Source organism: Miscanthus floridulus, chromosome 9 (assembly GCF_019320115.1).
Source record: "Miscanthus floridulus cultivar M001 chromosome 9, ASM1932011v1, whole genome shotgun sequence".
In the NCBI taxonomy this organism is placed as follows: Eukaryota; Viridiplantae; Streptophyta; class Magnoliopsida; order Poales; family Poaceae; genus Miscanthus; species Miscanthus floridulus.
In genome coordinates this window covers 106189651-106204487 of record NC_089588.1, presented here as the reverse complement: position 1 = coordinate 106204487, position 14837 = coordinate 106189651, and the positions used below count along the sequence as shown (strand labels likewise).

Here is a 14837-nt window from a genome sequence, read left to right as displayed (position 1 = left end):
ACACTGTCTTCCATGAGAGGAGCAAGCACATCCGCATCAAGTACCACTTCATTAGAGATTGATTGGAGGATAGGAGCATCAAGGCCATCCACATTGCCACTACTGATTAGCTAGCCGATATTCTCACCAAGTCGTTGGAAAAGTCTAAGTTCCAAGAGATAAGGGCGAGGATTGGGCTATAGCAGATCACTTCCAGTGCTTGACACAAGGTTTAGGGGGAGAATGACAGATACGCCTAGTGCTCAGCAGCACTTGTATCTTACTTTTCTGTATTTTACTTTCCTTGACTTTCGAGCCTTTGTAATAGGAATATGCTCAGCATCCACTTTAGTGGTTAGAAAATATGTTGGAGCAGGTAGATAGTAGATGTTGCCCTCTGCCAATAAAAGCAGGGGCACACCTTTGTATCAGAACAAGCCATTGCATTTCTCTTCAATCTAAGTGGCCAAGGGCCAAGCTGCCCTCTGGTAGTTCCCAAAATCTGAATCTGAGATTTATTTGAGCCAACACAAGGCTCATCACAAGTTCACCCAGTGTTTAGATGGCTTTGGAAGATTAGTTGTCAGAACAAGAGAAAGATTTTCTTTTGGCTGCTTCTTAGGGACAAGTTAAGCACTAGACAATTATTGAGAAGCATGAACATGTTTTTAGAAGACCATAATTGTGTCTTCTGCGCAACTTTGCCAACTGAAGAATCTGTTACCCATTTGTTTCTTGACTGCTCCTTTGCACATACTTGTTTGGCAAGTTTGGGTTTGCTGGTTCCTCAATTTGTTGATTATTTAGACATAATAGTTATGTTCAGAACGTAGCTTCACTGTCCTTTTGCCATGGAAATCTTAATCACGATGTGCTGGAGTATTTGGTCTGTCAGGAATGATCTCATTTTCAGGGGCATCCAACCATCTCTGCAACGTTGTAAAGCTATATTCAAGAGAGAATTTGCTCAAGTTATTCTTAGAGCAAAGGCTGCTTATCAACCACAGATTAGTCAATGGCTAGACAGCTTTGTGTAATTTTACTTATTTTTTTCATTACCTTCTTTGTCTCATAGTAGGGGGAAACCCCTCCTGAATTCATCAAAAAAAGAGATAAGGAGAGAGAGTGGCCGTTTAATTAGGTAAAATAGAGTTGCTTATTGCGTTTTGTCTCCATTTGGCAGAAATGTATTTTTGAAGTAGTGACATTGTATCGTAATTGTGTGTAGAGGACCAAAGTAATCTCGGAGAAATTTTATCATATTGCTTTAATTGTATGAAATCAATACAATTTTTATCTAAATAAAAATGGAACTATATATACTATAACAGCTTTTAGAAATGGTAGTTTTTATAGCAGAGTACCACTGGGTGAGCTAAATTACAGTTTTCCAATCCAGGCGACACTTAAATCAAAAGAACTCAAGCCCAGAAGACACATGTTCTTTCTGAATTCACCTTCACCAGGTTTCAGAGAGGCTAGTATTTCCAGGAATGAAGTATATACATACATCTCTTTTTGACGAAACAGGAGGGAAGTATACATACATCTCAAATTCTTTGTTGAGGAAAACAAATACTTTCAAAGTCCGTCTTCTGTTCAACCTAAGAATGGACAATGAAGCCATCAAATTGCCAAAAAAAATAGCATTCTTTTAATTGCTTATAATTTGGACTGCTAGACATGATGTCATCTTCAAAAACATACCTGCTTGGTTGATGCTGCTAGTGGCCTCTTCCTTTCAGAGCTCAACTTGTTGACAGTTAGAGCAAGAAGCGAAGATACCATCTCCTTTGATTTATGGATTCACAATCTGCTGTAATATTTGTGTTTTCTCTTATTTTTTTGCTGACCTTGTTTGTCTCTTATGTCATTTGTAGCTTTCTTGTACCTTGTAACTTTCTTGTAACTCTCTTTTTGCCTTAACTTTTTAATAAAATTCTGTAGGGGTGCAAATCCCTCCAGCTTCGTAAAAAAAAGTGCTTATCATTTCATTCATTGGTTTGTCTTCCTATACCAAGACTCTTTAATGCTCTTTCCCAGATAACAACAGAGACCATGGGTTGAAGCACATGGACGCTAAACTCTTTTGTATTGCAATACCTGATTTCAAGACATGAACAAGGCTGCCGAAGCTCGTAGTTTCGATTGATGGTTTCACTACCGGAGACCGGCTCTTTGCTGAGTGTCAAGTGGTTTGCCGAGTGTTGTTTTTCGGGCACTCGGCAAAGACGCCTTTGCCGAGTGTTTTTTTTGACACTCGGCAAAGAGCTTCTTTGCCGAGTGTTTTTTTTACACTCGGCAAAGAAGCTCTTTGCCAAGTGTTTTTTTACACTCGGCAAAGAAAATTTCAAAGCACATTTTGAAGCAGTAAATTAATTCAAATGAAAAAAATTTCAACTACAAAGTTGTATAACTCATCAAGATGTACAATGTTTGTTTTGGTCTTTTCTTCATATGACAAAGTGAAAGTAAATTTGTTCACAAATCTAACATATCTCTCTTGTAGTTTATGAAACTACAAGAGAGATATATAAGATTTGTGAATAATGTTAGAACGACCATGTAGGATGAACAGATGACTAAACAACCAAAATAAACTTTGTATATCTCGAAAAGTTATGAAACTTTGTAATTGGCAACTTTTTAATTTGAAATCATCTTGTCATGCAAAACTGTGTTTGAATTTTAAAAATTTAAAATTTGAACTTTTCAAACGACCTCGGATGGAAAAACAACCAAAATAAACTCTGTAGATCTCGAAAAGTTATGAAACATTGTAGTTGGCAACTTTTTTATTTGAAATCATCTTGTCATGCAAAACTGTGTTTGAATTTCAAAAATTTAAAATTCGAACTTTTCAAACGACCTTGGATGGAAAAACAACCAAAATAAACTCTGTAGATCTCGAAAAGTTATGAAACATTATAGTTGGCAACTTTTTGATTTGAAATCATCTTGTCATGCAAAACTGCGTTTGAATTTCAAAATTTTGAAATTCAAATTTTGTAAACGACCTCGGATGGAAAAACTTCCTAAACTAAAAGTGTAGATCTCGAAAAGTTATGAAACTTTGTAGTTTACAACTGTTTTATTTGAATTCGTTTAGGGCCTCAAATAAGCAATTTACCCTCGGTTTAGTATAATATGTTGGGAACTAAAACGGAATCCGTGTGGTGTAGTGGTAGAGGAGGTTTGCACGCAGGGGGAGGTCGCGGGTTTGAGTCCCGTTGGCCGTGTTGTTGCGAAATTTACGCGAAAAATGCCGGAGATGGGCGGGCGCTGGTCGGTGGGGGCCTCCACCGATTAAAAAAAATTCCATTTTTTTCCATTTTTTTCTCATTTTTTTCGGGTTTTTTTTTCGGTTCCAACTTTGCAGAGTGTCGGGCACTCGGCAAAGACTTTGCCGAGTGCCCGATAAAAGGCACTCGGCAAAGAATTCTTTGCCGACGGATTTTTTAGTGGAGGCTCTTTGCCGAGTGCTGCACTCGGCAAAGGCTTTGCCGAGGGCAAAGTAGTGTTTGTACTCGTATAAGATTAGATCATCTATGCGACCAACAGCAACTTTAGACAAAGTGCAACAGTGTACCCTATCCACCTCCCCTCACCATTCCTCATATTTATCACTTGTCTCCAACAAAATGATATATATATAGATAGGAACCAGCCACAGTGGTAGTCTTCCTTCAGCAACCAACTCCTACCTTAGTCCTAGTTATCGCTTGTCAACTTAGTTTGCAGAAATGTACATAAATAGGCATAACACTAGTGAATGGAGTCGCCAGTGAATTGAACAGGCTACCTGCACATGCAGATTGGAAGTCTGCAAGTGAATTGAACTGGCTACTTGCGCATGGAGATGGGAAGTGGGATTAGGAGGTATCAAGAACCACGTTATCTCGTAAATCTTCTGTATCCTAGACGGGCATAAGTTGTTTGGCCCAGCATGATTCATACATCTGCATCTGTAAATAAATTCAAGTATCTTCTAAACTGGATTATCTAGTAGTGACACCGTACCCAAGTTGTTTAGAGGCTGCAACTATTCTTGGAGGATTGGATCATATTGTTTGAATTGTATGAGATAAATGCCAATCTTCATTTATCTAAATAAAGATGGAACTATACTATGACAGCTTGCAGTAAAAGGAAAAATTGTTCACAAAAAAATGTACTCATTTTAAGTGTCAATTTTGAGAGTGCCAAAGTACATTTTCCAATCTAGGAGACACGTATAAAAGAAATCAAGCCACTGAAAACACACATTTTCATTCTGATTTCACCTTCACCAAGTTCTGAGTTCAAGCAAGCAAACAACAATTACCTTTGAAGTCCGTTTTCAATTCAACTGAACCATGAACAACGAAGTCGTCGAATTTGCCAAAAAAGTGGCATTCTCTTAAATGCTCATCATTTCGTTCATTGATTTGTCTCACTATATCAAGCCTGGTAAATGATATTTTGCAGATAACAACAGAGACCATATATTGGTTGCAGCACGTGGACGATGAGCCCTTTTCTAGTACTGCAGTACAAGATGACATGGTCATTATTCAGATAATTGATTAATTCGATTGAGCAACCAAGCATGAAATAGTTGACACGTGGGTGGTTAGGAGTGGAATTAGGAGTCATGAGAAACCGCGTTATCTCTTGAATCCTCTGAAAATGGCTTAACCATGGGTTGGCCACCAGGGTGTCAACTGCAACCTTTGACTTGTGTACCGTGGCAATGCACTGATCCTGGCTCAGAAATGCATGCCAGGTTAAGCATCCATTACCCTGGACACCTAGAACAGCAATATGTACACGAACACTCTGTCAGGCAACATGTTCAAGCCCTGGATATGAGTGACATCTGGATGGTTTAATTCCGGACGCACTTGTTACATATTGTCCAAGCCATTTGATCAACTCTCCCCCATCATAAATTCCGTGTGAGCCTAGACACATTGTCCCTTGCTAAAGTAGTTTCATATAAAGTAGTTTCTGGACATTGGTCTCTAGTATCACTTGTTTGATTTTGTACCAAATGTCATCAAGCATGCTAAAATGCCCAAAATCGCCATCAAGACCAAGTAAGAATAGAGAACTATGGTTTGGAGAGACCATTATGGTAAAAGAGTAGTTTATTCACAATTAGTTCCATTAGATACCATTGAAACCCTCTTTATATTTATAGTGTGGTCTTGCTGCGTATATGATCCAAATACAAGACAAAACAAGCTTAAAACCAACTCAAGTACAATCTGCCAGGTCAAAAACTGGCTCGTTTACTAAAATTGGACCCTCCAATTTCCTCAGGTTCAATTTTTTGATGGTTATAGTTCACTGATTGAGACTCCAAATTGGCTCATATCCAAAGTGGAAATTACGATTTGGGGAAAACCCGGGCTTTATTCACTACGGGAAACACGTGATTTGCCGAGTGCAAAAATCTTTGCCGAGTGCCAAATTTCGGGCACTCGGCAAAGACCTGCTTTGCCGAGCGCCGCACTCGGCAAAATATGGCACTCGGTAAAGGCAGACACTCGGCAAAGATTGGTAGGGGCCTAACGGTATCCAGCGGCGTCCTCTTTGCCGAGTGCCCCCTGTTTGGCACTCGACAAAGAATTTATTTTGCCGAGTGCCAAAACTTAGCCCTCGGCAAAATATTTTTTTTTTTTTGGTTTTTTGCCACCAATTTTTTTGAAGCTTTAGTACACTACCACAAACAACATGTTTAAATTTGGGACATTTTCATTGCCTTTTGGCATATTTCTATAGTTTATTTTGTTTTGTTGAATTTTTCTGGAAAATGTAAGTTTGAACTGCAGGTGCATTGAATAATGGATTACATTCGTTCAAAAAATGTTATCCTTGTTTCTTAGTGTAAATTTAGGCTAAATCCAGGAACTGTCTTGAAATTTCGATCAACGTGCTCATGGGGCAACGCCGCCAACTTGCGTGGGAGTGGTTTTTTAATTGTATAAAATGCGAATGAATTCCGAAAATCATGAAACTTGTCGAGTTGTCGCTATATCGTATGCGTATGCCGTGGAAAAAATTTGAAAAAGTTTCAAGCACGTTGTCACGTACGATGCTCACAAACCAGGACATCTCCACATGTGATCACTTGTGGAGATGTCCTGGTTTGTGAGCATCGGACGTGACAACGTGCTCGAAACTTTTTCAAATTTTTTCCACGACATACGCATACGATACGGCGACAACTCGACAAGTTTCATGATTTTCGGAATTCGTTCGCATTTTATACAATTAAAAAATCACTCCCACGCAAGTTGGTGGCGTTGCCCTGTGAGCACGTTGATCGAAATTTCGAGGCAGTTCCTGGATTTAGCCTAAATTTACACTAAGAAACAAGGATAACATTTTTTGAACGAATGTAATCCATTATTCAATGCACCTGCAATTCAAACTTACATTTTCTAGAAAAATTCAACAAAACAAAATAAACTATAGAAATATGCCAAAAGGCAATGAAAATGTCCCAAATTTAAACATGTTGTTTGTGGTAGTGTACTAAACCTTTAAAAAAATTGGTGGCAAAAAACCAAAAAAAAAATTATTTTGCTGAGTGCCTAGGGTTGGCACTCGGCAAAGAGCTGCTGAATTTTTTTTAAAACTTCGCCGAGTGCCAGATCACGACACTCGGCGAAGAAAATTGACTTTGCCGAGTGCCACCGATCTAGCATTCGGCAAAGCCGCCCTTATCCCTTCACCCGCGCCCGGCCGGCGCGCTCTCTCTCTCTTTCTCTCATTTCTCTCTCCCTCTCACCTCTCTCTCTCTCAGCCGCCGCCACCGCACATCGTCGGCCCGCGCCTCCGCCCCGGCCATCGCGCCTCCCCGCGTGGGCCCCCGCGGCTCCCGTCCCCGTGCGGTGGCCCCTCGCCGGCCGGTGCCCCCAGGCCGCCTGCCCGTGTGGCCCCAGCGCTGCCGCGGCACGCCTCGTCGGTGGCCACCGCCCCCACCCGGCCTCCACCGTCCGCACTGGCCCCCTCGGCGGCCACCTCCCCCGCCTGTGCGCCCCCCTCGGCGGCCACCTCCCCCGCCGGCGGCCACCGCCCCCGCCTGCGGCCACTGCAGAAGAGAGGAGGAGGAGGCGCGCTGCGGCCACCGCCCCCGCCTGGCCTCCATCGCCTGCGCCGCCCCCCTTGGCGGCCACCTCCCCCACCTGCAAGCCCCCCTCGGCGACCACCTCCCCCGTCGGCGGCCACTGCCCCCATCGGTGGCCACTGCAGAAGAGAGGAGGAGGAGGCAGGGGAGAAGAGAGGAGGAGAAGGAGAAGGAGAGGAGAAGGAAGGTGCCGGCCTAGGCCCGTCGACCCTCACGCCGCTGCGGTCGTCCCCGCCGTCGTCGCCGACCCTCGTTGTTGCCATTCTCGTCGCGAAGGTATGCCCTACACCTGTAGTAGTTAGTAGTAGTACTTAGTAGTAGTTAGTAAGTAGTAGTAGTTAGTAGTTAGTAGTGTTAGTAGTATTGTTAGTAGTAAGTAGTGATAGTAGTAGTGTTAGTGTTAGTAGTAGTTGTAGTGGTAGTAGTACTTGTTGTTGTACTACTTCGATACTTTTATCTGCATGGAAAGAGAACTAAAGTACATGGCTCGTCTTGGTATATATATGTTTGTTGGCCTTTGTGCCTATGTTTGGTATATATGTGGTTGTTGGCCATCGCGCCTACGTTTCTTACAGGTTTTGGAAACCTCCCCGTGCATGGGAGGTGCTGCCGAAATTTTCAATGGATTCTAACCTATTGCCTTTTATGTAGGAGAAGGACCCGTGGGAGGGACTCGGCGACCCCGATCGTCTTCGTCGGCGCTGCTGGTCTGCCTGCACCGCATCGCCTCGCCACTGCACCAACACGCCACTGCCCCGCTAGCCTGACTCCACCGCCACCCTAGGTATAACCCCCTCCTCCTTTGCATGCATGTTTTATATGGTCACGTAGCCTAGTTAGGCGTCTCCCGTTCGAAAGAGATACGGTCGGAGGTATGCAGATCTTTGCATATCTACGACCGTATCTCTTTCGGATTGTCCACGTATTTTGGACAGCCCGTGGATGCGTAGATGAGGTTAGTTTCCATGGTTCGCTCCGGTCCGAGGCATCACCTCCCTGTTGTTCTCCGGATACACACTCTCCCTTGCAGGACGTGTATCGGGAGAACAGCGGGGAGGTGCTGCTGAAATTCTGTCTCAGATAGGAGCAGAGCATTGAAACCACTGTTCGCCTAAGCGGTCGTTTAGCCTGTTTAAACACCGTGTAAACGCTACACGATGGTGCGTCATTTCCGTTTAATCACCCGTTTACCCCGTTTAATTGGCCATTTAGCCCCGTTTAATGGGACGTTTTGCCCGAATAATGGCTAAACGGTAGGTGACCGACTGTTTACCGTTTAGCATTTAGGAAAACACTGATTGAAACTGACCTCATATACGCATCCGCGGGTGGGATTAGGACCTATCCTCACCTATTAGATGGTAGGAACGCCGTGTAGATGCAAGTGCTGGTTATATTACTCGCTTACATATGTATATGCCAGAGGATGGAGAACCGTGATTGGATGTACACGGGCCATGCAAGTATGACCCCAGAATGGATGACTAAGACTAATGCTTTCTTGGAGCATTCATTTGGCGAGGCTGCTAGAGGGTCGATCGGATGCCGTGTCCCTGCAGCAAATGTGACAACCGTGTAAGAAAGAATAGGAAGAACGTGGGGGAAGATCTTTGCAAGTATGGGTTCACGCTAAACTATACCTGCTGGATCCACCATGGTGAAGCCGATCGTATTAGAGATTAGAGAGGAGGTGGTGAGACCACGCCTCGAGGCTTTTGATGGAGATGCCGGGGTAGCAGACTGGATGGATGACTTTCAGGAGGCACGGTTCGGTGAAGGATTAGAGGACGAGCCAGAGGAATCCGCAAAGGTGTACTATGATATGCTGTCTTCGGCACATAAGCCCAGAGGGCGGCCGAGGCGCAGAGGCTGCAGGACATGTTCAGCTTCATGGCGAGCCTTCAGGCCTTGCCAGGTGTGGTTGTGCCCCAGTCGCTGCTCACTCCAGTTGTGGCTCCTCCTCCTATAGGGACTCCGGTGAGTATATATGGTTGTTTATTCCTTTAGCTTGTGCGGCCCTCCTGTAGATACTCATGAATTCGCTTCTCCTTTGTGCAGCCACAGTTGGCGGGTTCGAACCCGACTCCTCAAGGTGGCCCTTCTCCACAGGCCAGGTGGACAACTGACCCTCCTCAAGGTGGCAGTTCACACTCCGGGTGGGGAGGCTGGTAGTAGGTACCATTTATTTGTTTCTTTTCATGTTGCATGGACTTGTGTTAGACTTAGCCTTATGTTGGACTACTACTAGAGACATATATATATTGTGATGGATATTGTCATGGATGATGCGAATGTATGTGATGGATTATGGACAATGGATTTGTATGTGATGTATTATGGATGGTGGATGTGTATGTGATGGGTTATGGATGTGTATGTGATGGAATATGGATGTGTATGTGATATATCATGTGCTGTGTGTTGATATATATGTTATTTCTTTGTTTGTGCTGATGGAAAGCAAAAAACAAAAAAAAGCATTTTCCCCTCTTTGCCGAGTGCCACACTCGGCAAAGAGTGCTTTGCCGAGTGCCGTGACCATGGCACTCGGCAAAGATGGGAAGCAGAGACCCAATTTTCCAGCTTTGCCGAGTGCCAGAGCCATGGCACTCGGCAAAGATTTTTTTTTAAAAAAAGAAAAAAATTCTTTGCCGAGTGCAAGAGTATGGCACTCGGCAAAGAATTTTCAAAAAAAGAAAAGAAAAAATTCTTTGCCGAGTGCCGCTGAGGTGGCACTCGGCAAAGAGGCCGTCAGAGTTGACGTCGGTTTTTTTTTGCCGAGTGCTGACGTGACACTCGGCAAAGACTTTACCGAGTGTCCGATATGTGGCACTCGGCAAAGAAACCTTTGCCGACGGGTTCTTTGTCGACTGCTCTTTGCCGAGTGCGGCACTCGGCAAAGCCTTTGCCGAGTGCAATAGGGGCTTTGCCAAGTGCCCTAAGCACTCGACAAAGAGCCCGTCTGCAGTAGTGATTCTTGTACAGATGCCTGCCCAGCAGGGAGTTTTTACCTGTTGGTATGGCTATTCGCTGCTGCAATGCAAGCGTAATTATGGATTGGGGGAAGTAACCACGATGTATATATGAACCATGCAGGCCTATTTGGCAAAATATATTAATTTATTCATGTCTGAAGCTAGTTTAAATTAGGAAAATTCATTCACCCATGCCATCCACCAAGTCATTTGTGTGCATGGACCTCCTTATAATAGAGACTCCCAGAATCCTACATTGCTCAGTGCCCAAACAACAGTTGTGCCTAGCTTGCTTATTTGATATGCTTGCACTACATATAAAAGAGGCTGGAGCTCAATTGGGGAAAACCATGTGTTGGACCCGACGTATCAATATAATATAGGTCATTGGAATAGGAGGAATCTGGAATCACGGCTGTTGATGTCCGCTGTTGAGATGCTACCCAACCGCTGCACATATGCTTGTCTCTCCTATCTTTCTCCAGAAATCAAGATGACACAGTATGCTCCTAATATATTTCCTTGCACTACCATAAGCTCAATTGCCCATTAGGAATGGCAATGTCTTTGTTGTTCGTTGGCATCATAGTTGACGACCGTTCCAAGGAGAACTCCAACACATAGGCTGATCCGGAAGCCGGCGTCGTACATCACTCGGTAACGTGCCCCAGCCATTTCAGAATGGTACAACCATATAAAGGTGCAGCCTGCAAAATGCTAACAAAAATATTTTTCCACTAGTCCCTATCTCTTAAGATAAGTGGTACAGCTTTAAGTGAGATCTCGAATGTGGTAGATGTGCTAACCTAACAGGATAATAATATTTGAGCATTATAATAATCGATTGTTTACTCTAAAGGAATCTTAAAGGCTAGGACACCAGTGGCCTCCACCAATTCTCAAGACGATGATTGGATTTTCCCATTAATAAAATATATGTGCAGTAATGGATACACTATAAATATAGATATGTCAAATATTTTCATTAAATATATAAATGTATCTATAGTAACGACCTATATAAATTATATATGATTGGTATTGATATGGTCTAAAAAACAATTTTTTAGTATCATTAATATATGAGTTGTTAAGGAATATTTTTTATGTGGTGAAACATAACATATATACTTAAATCATATGTTCAATTTGTTAGTTCCTATCGTTAAATTATATATGTCTCAAAAAAAACTTATAGGAGCCAACAAATAGGGCTAATTATTTATTTTTGTGGTTATAGCTGGAAATGACAAAGCGCAAACTCAAAAAAATCCAGTATGTATATCTGGCACATAAACACAATTTGTATGCTTGCGCCACCATATATAGTTAATTTCTGTATGAGCCATGAAGGCACCAGACATTCATATTCGTTTGTACTTCGGTGATAAACACAGTTTGTAGTACTGTAATATAGGGTCGTCTTTGTATTAGAAAAATATATGCCTTGATAACTGAAGTTAAATGAAGTTGGAAAAACATCTTCACTTACTCTTCTCACAACAGTAGCTAAAGTGATATGCCGATTAAATATCATGAATGATGTTATAGATATCTCTGTACTACAACTACCAGATAAAATTGTCTGTCTTTAATATACAGCAAAAACAGAAGTGTCCCCGTTACCCTCAGATTTTGTTAAAACAGGACACTTGTTATAAAAGTGATATCACAACTTCTCTTATCCATTCTTATTACCAAATCATGAAAATTGTATGCATGCACATATAAGCTGTAGTCTTCTCCCAGCCTAGCACTCCAGTAGGGAATATACATAACGCCTGATACAGTCATTGTCAAAGACTCACAGGCATCACGAAATTCTATGGTGTAGCCATGCAGTGGGTGGGACATGCTGATGTAGGATTAGGACTAGGAGGAATCTGGAACCACATCCACATCGAGGAATGGAAGTAGTGAAGAACCAACATGGATGTGGTTACAACAGATGGCTGTTGTTAGAGCATGTTTGGACCAGAACCACTTGTCTCCGATGAGCATATATGTTGGAAGCCACCGTGTAGATTTTCTTAGTCTCCACAAAGAAATTTTATAGCTAGTATCACACACTTGTCAGAGGCTACTGGATTGCTTCAGTCCCTGCAGAAGTACTCATTAGTCTTAGTCACCTTTCGCAATTTGTCAAAAAATAGTATACGCATCAGGCTGGCCACTCGCAAAAGGCCATCCACACTTGATGCAAAACTTGTAGTATGTCTTTCGGGGCATGTACATTTATTCTCGTGAGACATGCTCCTAGAAATCAATATAACAATTTGAAATCCTCGTAATCAGTTGGCTCTAATTATATCATTGATAACAACCAAATGTATCATCCCTTTTATGTTTAATTTAAAAAATTAAGTGCAATTTGGTCAAGGTAGCTTGCTCATTGGATCAAATCTTGCCCTAGGAGTATGAAAAAATGTTCTGCGTGAAGGAGAATTGTCACACCCGATTTTAAGGATAAAATGGGATGCAAAATCTTATGTGCGCCCAGAGATCAGTCACACACATAAGCCGACAAATTATGAATAGTATCATCACAAGTGTTTATTACATCACGAATAATAAGACAGAGTCTTCACATGAATATAGCGGAAGTATAAAGTAAAATCTCTCGCGGAAGCTCCATATCACAGGGACGTCAACTGGTTGACCACAAGTCTAGTAATCCTCAGGAAAGTCTTCATTACATAGCCATCTGTTACCCATCCAGGATTTTTATCCAAATAATGAAAATAAACAAGCGTAAGTACATGTCGTACTCAACAAGTGTAACATGGGGTTCATGAGGCTCAAAAGGCTTGACACAGGTTTAACAGCATTCAGCTTTTAGTTGTCTCAATTTTAGCATAAAAGTAGCAACAAGTTGTCTTGATTCCCAAAGTAAAACACATGATCAATGTAAACATGAATAATGAATAGCATAAACAGATAATTCTTAGTGACCATCTATTCCATAAATGTTCTAAGGCCTTCATGACTCCCATATGCCCGGGTTGTACACTTTGCAGAGGTTGTACACTTTTACCGTGAGTCGTGATACCCATATGCCCGGGTTTATAACTCCCAAAATACTTCTAAGGTGAGCAGGCAGGGGCCACTATGAAGCCTTTCAAAGGTTCGTCTAACAAGTTAGGGCAACTAGGTTTCTATGGCCTGCGAATGTAGGGCTCCCCTTCCGACAGGCACAATGACACGCAGCATATACACTGACGGACAGAGGCCGCACTATATCCAACCCGGAACACACCCCTCTTGCGCCATAAAGGTAACCTCTAACAAGCTAGAAAATGTCCTCATATTGACCTAAAGCTAGAGCCATGTAGCCCTCACAGTTGTACTGTAAGTCCCGGATGATCACTTACAGATAAGTCCTTAGGGAGGAGTCTGAAGCATTTAGAAAGTAGCTAAACACTTCCACCCCATCTTTCCAAGTTGCTAAAAAGTTATATTTTAATGTTTATTGCATATACCATTAGTCAAGTTACAAGATCATGGTTTAGTTGAGCACTAGCAAAGCTACCCAATGCATATACCATAGGAGACAAGGTATAAGTTCAATTCTAGGGAATTCCTATCAAGGTGACACATGCAACATGAATTAAATGTATTAAAGTTGATAGGAAACAAGGATAATCCCATGCTATACTTGCTTGAACAAAGTACTCCTGCTATTCCTGCTCGTCAAAGTAGTACTCTTGGTCACCCACGAATTGCTCACCGTCTATACTCGATAACCACAGCAACATACAAGCATCCAGAAGTAATCATGCATAGCAAACAAAAGTTATAGATTAGAACAGTACACCAATCACCATAAAATCAAGATGAAAAGTTTGTAAAACGAATCTACGTCTCGCTACGAACACACAGACGCGAAGATCATAAAAATCGGTGCTAAAATGAAGAAGTTATGATTTAAACAAGATTTCATTTAGTAAAATAATAGATAAAATCTAAACTCGAATTTTATGAGTTGAAAACATACCTAACAGTAGTATGAACATGTAGTTTATGGAATTACGAACCTAATGCAAGTTGAACGGATCAAATCGGAGTTAAAACGGAGATTTTATGGCTAAAACAAGATTAGTGGCAAAACTGTAAATAGATGAAAACATATTTTGAATCTAATCCGAAGGAAACTATGCTTTCTAAAGAAGAAAACGTATTCTAGATTTGCACATTGGAGTGTGGGTTCTATAATCGAAAACCCGAGGGTCTCTTTAAAATAAAAGAAAGGACGGCGGATTAGATTAAGGAATAGGAGGGGTCTCTTTTGCAAATATGCCGGCCGAACCGGTATCATCAATTGTAGGCTGTTGGATTAGACTCGGGCGGCCAGGATTGAATCGGGCGTGGGAGAGATGACGTTGGCTGGCCAACAGCGAGTTCCGACGGCGGCACCATGGCTGGAGGCGAGCGGCGCTCATGAAACACGACCTACGGATCATCACTGAACGAAACAAGAGCACGGGGAGAGAGAGGATATCAAGGCGAGCTCGGCTAGGTACCTAACCAAGGCGCGGAGCGGACGGAGGCGGCGTAGTGCTCAGCGAGGTGGATGGCGTCGGTGGCGGCGCGGTGGCGTGGAGCAAAAGCGAGGGCGGCGTCTAGCGAAGAGAGTTGGGAACGGGGCGGCGCACCCGGGGCTGCTATTTAAGAGGCCTCGACGTGCGGGGGCGGCTTGCAGCGCAAGTCAATCGGGGGAAAATGGCGCGGAAGCGGACTCCGCCGATGGAGTCTGGAGCTGACATAGG

General features: G+C 42.7%; 1 protein-coding gene across 1 annotated transcript; it reads right to left on the bottom strand.

Moving 5' to 3' along the window:
* Positions 1-6768: 6768 nt before the first annotated feature.
* Positions 6769-7206, bottom strand: LOC136480507 (uncharacterized). Its single transcript, XM_066478030.1, has one exon. The coding sequence runs from the start codon at positions 7204-7206 to the stop codon at positions 6769-6771; it is 438 nt and encodes a 145-aa protein (XP_066334127.1).
* Positions 7207-14837: the final 7631 nt, after the last annotated feature.